The following is an 8,146-nucleotide window of genomic DNA, read 5'->3' as shown; positions in this document are numbered from 1 at the left end:
GGTCCAATGTTCACAAAAAAGTCATTAAAACCCTCTGCTATTTCAGCAGATCCCACAAAACTTTTTTCATCATCAGTGAAAATATCAGGAACTGAATGACTTTTTTTCTTAGAAGATATAATAGAGTTCAGTAAAGACCAGGTCTTTTTGATGTCTTTTGAGTATTCTGTAAATTTTGAAGAAAAATAACTAGTCTTGGCCTTTTTTATTGTTGTGCGATAAACAGAATTATATTTTCTAAAAGTTTCTAAATTGTTTGTAGTTGGATTCAGGATTTTTTTCTTAAATAATTTTTCTTTTTGTTTTCTTGACACTAGCAAGGCGGAAGTGAACCAAGGGTTAACAGAATTTTTATTTTTGTTTGGTTTATATTTGATAAATGGAAAGCTTTCTTCATAAATATTATTTAAAGTGTTAGAAAATTCAGAAAAGGCTGTAGAAGGATCTTCATTTATCATAACATGAGTCCAGTCATTGAGTAACAATTTTTCCTTAAACTTGGTTTTATTTTCGATTGAAGTGTTTCTAATTAGAACTGGTTTGCTACCAATATTATCTTCATGTTGTGTACATTTAGACAATGAAAAAACTGGTAAATGGTCAGATAAACTTGAGTAGATGATTCCACATTCTTTTGACTCAGGATCTGAATTACTAAATATGTGATCTAGTAATGTTGCAGATATTTGAGTAATACGTGTAGGGAGTGTAATTAGGGCAAAAAGTGAATGTGCTAACAGGGTGTTTAAAAAGTTAGATGTAGCATTGTGAGAATTGTATTCAAAATGTTCTATTTTTTAACTATTATTCAGGTAGATAAAATAGGAGTGCCTGAATTTCTCCACATTGCTCTATACCAAAAAAAATAAACACCCTGGAGATAAAATTTAACTTCTATGGGACAGAGCATATTCTTGTGAGATCTGACAAGGTGGATTTTAAAAGTCTAGGTCGGACCGTTACAAGAAATCTGGTAAGGTTTAATTGAATCTGGTAAGGTTCGATAGAATCTGATAATGGTTTGATAAAATCTCCAAAAGGTTCGACAGAATCTGATAAAGGTTTAATAGAATCTGGTAAGGTTTAATAGAATCTGTTAAGGTTCGACAGAATTAGATAAAGGTTCATGATATGAATTCCAAAGTGTGTTTACTACAGAAGTATCTGTAATTTTGATGACATTTTCCATAGCGAGAACACATGGAAATTTACTGTATCCTTGTACTCTGCATATCTATATAATAAAACAAGACATTCGTATATATATGCTGCCAGCCAAACAGCTGGACCAATTGGGCCTTAATTTTGTGTGGACACTCATGGGTGGCTTCCTTTTTCGTTTTATTCAGAACTACCAACAAGAACTTGCTGCATTAAATCCAATTTATTTTTAGAAAAGATAATATTTTAAATCAAATTATTAATTTGAGTTACAATTTAGAATGAACATACATCTCTGTATCAATTACAAGGAATTGATACAGAGGCATGGTTAAAATGGTAATATTGCAGAGGTTCCTCCCTCCACAGTTCTCCATCTAGAACCTCCAGACTGTATGAACCTCCACCTCCAGACCCTCCAAAGACTACCAGGCTGTTGTCCAGCACCTCCATTGTTAGGTAGTATCTCCCCTTGGTCAGCCTAGGACCACTCCTCCAGGTGATTGTAAACGAATCGAATACTTCTACACCATCTAGAAATCCACCATTGTATCCTCCAGCTGTCCATATTTCTCCCTTAAACATGCTGCATGCTAGTCCATACCTAAACAAACAAATATTAAACAGAATATTTACAAAATATAATTTTAGAAAGTTTAGTTAAATGTTATGTTATTTTATATATATGTTTTTTTTATAAAAGCAATTTATCACAAAGGAACTGAGTCTTAGCCACAAACCCAGTTTTTGTAATCCCCATTTCTTTGCAACCCGATGGTTTAAACATTTGATTCTCAAAAATGAATAATTTTATCTTACAGAATTCATTATTTTAAGTATTAAAGGTCAATGACATTGGGTTGCAAAGATATATGAATCAATTCCTTTAATAGCAATAAAAAAGTTTTTTATTTAGAAAGCAACAGACAAAGCGTATAAGTATGAAATAAAGATTAATTTATTATTATTATTATTAAGATTATGAATCGTTGATTTGAATATTTAAATTCTTTAAATCCAATTGTATATTATTGTATATTCATTGTAAGTATTTGTGAGAAGTATTTTTAAACTTATTCATCAATTTAATAATGACTCTATTAATATTAGAAAAAAATTTAATGATTAATTTATTACTATTATTTTTAAGATTATAAATCGTTGATAATATTAGATTTGAATACTTAAATTCATTAAATCCATTTGTATAGTATTGTATATTCAATATTCATTGTATGTATTTGTGAGAAGTATTTTTAAACTTATTCATCAATTTAAGAATGACACTATTAATATTAGAAAAAAATCATGAAAAATGTAAAATAGAACATTTCTAAATCTAAATCTTCAGATATGTTTTAGAAAGATTACCTTGCAGTTGGCATTGATGGAAGTTCTGCAATGAATCCCTCGTCAATACTGTAGACTTCTACAACAGATAACACACCTGCAGCCACTCCTCCTATCAGCATGACTTGACTCTCACTAGAATATGAAATGTTAAGAAACATAAAAAGAATTAAAAATTGCTGACAGTTTTATTTTTGATGATGTTATCTATGATTCTGTTCATTTGTGCCAACTTTTGATGTAAGATATCTTTAAATATTTACAGTTTGTTCTTTATAAAAAGGGGAATTTAGCTAAGTTGAACAATGTTTGTAATAAAAATATAAGTAGATACATCTTACTAGATTTATTTTTGAAAACATGGTGGATAATATTTGACAACAGCAAATATTCTGTATAAGAATTCATCTTATTTCATCATTATTGATGAACTATATGTGTGCACTTGTAATGATTAATATGTATTTTTTAAGTTTATACCTGAAAGAAACAGCACAGTGACTTTTTCTTGCAGATGTCAATTTATAGTTTTGAAGCTTCCAGGAGGTTCCATCAAACACCTCCACAGTAGCAGTTATCCTAGTAAACAAATATTTAATTTTAACTGATACAGGTGAAGGGGTTTGACTGAAGTATTCCAGCTTGTGAGAATGTTTATATAATAATTCAATATTTTTGTTTAGAAACATCCATTTTTTTAATAGCAACCGAGGTAACAAGAGTAAGGAATTTCTCCAAGTTCTCCAGTTTTGGTGACTTGCTTTGAGGAATTTCTCAAGGGCAAGTTCTTGTGACAGATTCCTTTGAAGTTCTTGAGAAATTCTCCGGAATTGTTCCCCAATTTAAGAGTTTTTTAAGAACTAGTTTCGGGAAATTCCTGAGATTTTCTCCGAAATTTTTCCCAAGAAATTCCTGAGAAATTTTCTGAAATATTTCTTTGGAAATTCTTGAGAATTTCTCTGGAATTTTTCCTTACCATATTTTTGGAATATTTCTCCGGAAATTCCTGAGAAATTCTCAGGTTTTGGTCACTAATTTTACGGATTTCTTTGGGAAATGAATAAAAGACATAGTCTCGAGAAATTCCTCAAAAAATCTCATGAATTTTTCCTGGAGAAATTCCTGAGAATTTCTATAGAATATTTCTCTAGAAATTACATAGAAATTTTCAGGGGAATGGAATAAAAGACATAGTTTCGAGAAAGTCCTGAGAATTTCTCTGGAATTTTTCTCAAGAAATTCCTAAAACTTTGCACAAATATTTCTCCGAAAATTCCTAAGAAATTCTCAGGACTTCATCACAGAATTTTCAAGTTCCATTTCTCTCTTCTATAATGCACTGCCCTAACTAAATCTTTTTTTCTTTGCATACTTATAGATAAAAAATGATAATTTACTTAAGAACCATCTTTTAAAAAAAATATTTTGAAAAAGTTATAAATTTTTTCATTTTTTCTTGACATTTCAGTTGTCTGAATAAACAAAATATATGACAACTTCAGTAAAATCAAAAACGACTATGCTGTTCTGAAGTTAATTATACTTCTAAAAAGTTAGAGGGGCAATATAGATAGTTGTTAAGTTATTCACTACTCTTAGGTCTAAGTCCTGGTTAGTGAATTTACTCAGGAATATGCTAAGAATATGTCAAGATATTTTTGAGGAACTCTTGAGAAAATCTTGGGAATAGTTCCCAGGAATTGGTTCATAAGAACTTTTCTCTGGAAATTCTCAAAAATTTTCACAAATTTTGTCTACTTTTTTCCAGTTTTTCTGCAGAATTGGTAACAAGAAATTCCCTGGAATTGGCTACAAGAAGTTCCTTTGATAGGGTTGTGGGAAATTCCTCGGAATGGGTTACAAGAAATACCTCGGACCTGGTTATGAGATATTGCTTGGAATGGGTTTCGAGAATTTCCTCGGAATGGGTTACAAGAAATTCCTCGAAATGGGTTACAAGAAATTCCTCGGAATTGCTGTTGAAATTTTCACCAGATTTTCCTGTGAAAGATTCCTGAGAATTTCCGCGGATTTTCCACAAAATTGTTACCTGGGAAAGAAAGCTAGATGATCAATAAAGGACAAAAAGGTTTATAAAACAAATAAGAATAAATACAGAACATACTCCTGTTGAGTGTCTCCTCCTGCAGCAAGTATCTTGTCTCCTAGTGTAGTCAAGGTAAAGTATGATCTTGCCACATTCATACTTTCAAACTCTATCCAATCCAATCCCTCATTCTTGAAACATTCACTAAATAAAAATATTCAATTTAAACTTTTATTTTGTGAATTTTCATCTTTTTTTTAATACATATAATCTATATTCTATATTTTATTATTGTTTGATTTATTAGTTTTTACTAGTTCACTATATTCTACCTGTGGTATCCTATAGGTGTAGGCATGCAACATTTAGGAGTTTAAAACAGTTTATTTACATTTATTCACATTAATCCCCCTCTGAATGAATGTATTTATTCAATTAAAAAAATTAATTGTAATTTGAAATACTGACTGATAGCAAATATAAAAAAAAAGTTTTAATTAGTTTCTTTTTGGGCATTGCTGTAACTCTTAAAAAAAAATACTAAAAAAGTTAAAATGCTTCCAATCTTTAATTGTTTAAGTGTAAAAAACACAAAGAAAGGTTTATTGCATCAAAGAATAATAGTTGCATTTAAAATGAATTGAGTCTTTGCTACAAACTCTGATTTTCCAATCTTTCAAACTATGAATTCTGTTACATCAAATAGTCTAAATTTAAAATATCAAAAGTTTACACCATCATGTGGCAAAGTTATAAGGATTATAAAATTGTGGCAAAGACTCAGTTTCTATGAAAGGTATCAGTAAAATAACTAATTTCTGCACTTATGTCTAGTTATTCTTTATCAAAAGAACTAGATTACCTTGCCACAAACTTAAATTTTCTAATCCCTATATCTTTGAATCTGATGGTGTAAACCATTGATATTTTAAACTTACAACAATTTCATCTAATAGTATTCATAGTAATAAAAATGTCTAAGGTCAACAACATCAGGTTGCAAAGGTATTGGATAAAAGAATTAGAAGGTGTTAAGTTACTTTTTTTACAGTGATTATTTCTAAAATATAAAACCTAAATGTTCAAGAATTTCCAATATAAAATGTCTTAATTATCATACTTAATCATCTGTTTTAATAGGGAAACTTTGAATATGGATTTAGCGCTGATTAAGTAATCATTAAGTAATAGATAGGTTTAAATATTTTAAATTCTTTCCGTATATATAGTAATTAAACTTTATGTATTAACTCCTAAGTTGCATACCACCATCATAACCCCCGCAGTAAACAATCTGTCCATTCAGAACTGCAGCTCCTAGGATATCTATATATAAATTTTGCTTGTCTGTCTGTTTGTTTGTATCCAATAAACGTCAAAACGGTTGAACCGATCATGCCCAAATTTTGTGTGGGACCTCATGAGACCCAGGGAAGGTTTATGAATGATCAGAATTTTAAAAATTTGTGTTTAAAAGTTTTTTAATTTTGTAAAAATTTTGAAAATGCGCAAAAAAATATTATGAAATCCGCAAACTTTTTTTTGTTTTTGTTTTATACTGTTCAAAGAGAAGATGCTCACAGATAAAGCCACAGTTAAAAGTTGAAATAGAAGATGGGCGCGAAACGCCCTAATTAATATAATTAACTAAAAAAAATACATTTTTATTAAAACCAATATATTATACAAAATAGATACATTTTTTTTTTTATGATCTTATAGTTAAAAAATCAATTAAATTTTGTTGTATTAATCATAGGAATTCCATATTGTAAGATAAATTCATCTATAATTCTGTGATAAATTTAAATTGTATATTTAAATTTAATTTTCTCGTTGTAAACTACATTATATTATTTATGCTTCTTTTTAACATTATTTGAATTCTTAGCTCAAGATATATACTTTACAAAAGAGTGTTTACCTAGTCCATATAGTTTACCAATATCTCCTATTGCCACATCACAGGGATATGATTCAGTTTTCCCATCACCTTAAAAATATACTTTTAATATGATTTAATGATTTTTTTTGGCTTATAGCTGAAATATTTAAGTAAATATTTAAAAAGGTTATCCGATAAAATATAAAAACTTACATATTATAATTATATTTTAATATATATTCTAGTTAAATTTAAAATTAAAATTGAAATTAGATTTTTTAATTTAAAAGTTGAAGGTTTCCACTGAAAATAAGTCTATGATGAGTTTCTTTATATTAATCATAATATTTGTTAAACAATTTTGATTCAATCATAATAATCTAATTTATATATTTGAAAAGTAAATAGTGTTAAATGTTAATTTTTAATATAGAATTGAATGAACAGATATCTTGTGTTCTACAGAAAAGAAATATATATTTTTTTGCTTTATTGAATAAGAAAAAAGTAAGAAAAACTTATCACTCCAACCTCCTAGAAGTACAGCAGTTGTTTCTGCAGAAACAGATCCCTACAATAAATACCATTATAAACATAATGAAAATTTAAACCTAGCTTATAATTACAAATATGAAAATAGAAAAAAAGCTGTGAAATTAATTATTAATCATTAAATTAATCATTTAATTAATCATTAAATTAAGCATAATGTTTTTCCTATAATAGGAAATGGTTTAAATTGATATAAAAACTTACCCTGCTACAGGAGGCCAGATATCCAGCAAAAAGAACAGATACAATCGAAAGAATCATACCTGAAAGAAACAAATGGTGTTTAGTAAAATGATTCATAAATGTTTTCTTAATTGAATAAACTGAATTATAATATGCATTGAAAACTATTTAAATTGAATTGATAAATAAGTATTTACCTTGTATTTTTTTCTGAGTTTAGAAGTAAAGTTTTAAACTTTATATAGCACTAATAAATTCATAAACTTATTCATTCTTGTATACTGTTCAAACCTGAGATAATGCTTGTAAGTAAACATGGACTTTAAACTCAGGATTCCAGAAACACACAAACATCATTATTTGAAAAATGTACAAAGTACTATGTACAGAGAACAACAAACAGACGTACAATGTAAAGATTACACAATATAAAAAAGAGAGAAGGCATGGTACATTCTAGTTCATTTCATGTACCGGGCTGAATTTCAACTAGCCTAGGCAAGCAGTACTGTACAAATAAAGACTATATGAGGCAAAACGGGACTGTACACCAAATGAATGATCCCCTTCTCGTAAAATTTATGTGAAGAATGTGAAGGAGATACTCAAATATATGCGACATTACTAGTACGAATGTTTTACCTCGTAGATCCTCTTCTTGCTCTGAATTTACGCAAACTTTGATAGCAAATTTATCAAATTTCATTTTAGAACATTTTTTTTCTCTCAAAAGCTTTCTTCAAGCTTATTTAAAGTATGAGTTATGATTATAAAACATATAAGATTTCATTACTAGGTGCAATTTGCTTTAGCTTGACATGTACAGCACAGAATGTACAGCCTAAAGTAAACAGCGTACAGTGTAAAGCATACAATGTACAGTGTACAGCATACAGTGTACAGTGTACAGCATACAGTGTACAGCATATGGTGTACAGAGTACAGTGTACACCGTACAGTGTACAGAG

The 8,146-nt window shown here is 28.8% G+C and overlaps 1 protein-coding gene across 1 annotated transcript; it reads right to left on the bottom strand.

Moving 5' to 3' along the window:
- Positions 1-1,365: 1,365 nt before the first annotated feature.
- LOC111715666 (kelch-like protein 18) lies at positions 1,366-7,497 on the bottom strand. Its single transcript, XM_023491020.1, has 10 exons — positions 7,470-7,497; positions 7,200-7,258; positions 6,975-7,014; positions 6,483-6,551; positions 5,825-5,884; positions 4,891-4,900; positions 4,637-4,762; positions 2,992-3,090; positions 2,533-2,646; positions 1,366-1,765 (listed from the first exon to the last, which is right to left on the bottom strand). The coding sequence occupies exons 2-10, from the start codon at positions 7,254-7,256 to the stop codon at positions 1,462-1,464; spliced, it is 879 nt and encodes a 292-aa protein (XP_023346788.1). The 5' UTR covers positions 7,257-7,258; positions 7,470-7,497; the 3' UTR covers positions 1,366-1,461.
- Positions 7,498-8,146: the final 649 nt, after the last annotated feature.

Source organism: Eurytemora carolleeae, unplaced genomic scaffold (assembly GCF_000591075.1).
Source record: "Eurytemora carolleeae unplaced genomic scaffold, Eaff_2.0 scaffold1838, whole genome shotgun sequence".
NCBI lineage: Eukaryota > Metazoa > Arthropoda > Copepoda > Calanoida > Temoridae > Eurytemora > Eurytemora carolleeae.
This window is presented reverse-complemented; position numbering and strand designations above follow the sequence as displayed.

Excerpts from the sequence above, each read along its gene's own strand:
- LOC111715666 (XM_023491020.1), bottom strand. The coding sequence starts at position 7,256 with ATGATTCTTTCGATTGTATCTGTTCTTTTTGCTGGATATCTGGCCTCC. Across the intron at positions 3,091-4,636 it reads GGAGGAGACACTCAACAGGA|GATAACTGCTACTGTGGAGG; the intron begins GTATGTTCTGTA and ends TTTGTTTACTAG. Across the intron at positions 1,766-2,532 it reads CCATCAATGCCAACTGCAAG|GTATGGACTAGCATGCAGCA; the intron begins GTAATCTTTCTA and ends TTGTTTGTTTAG.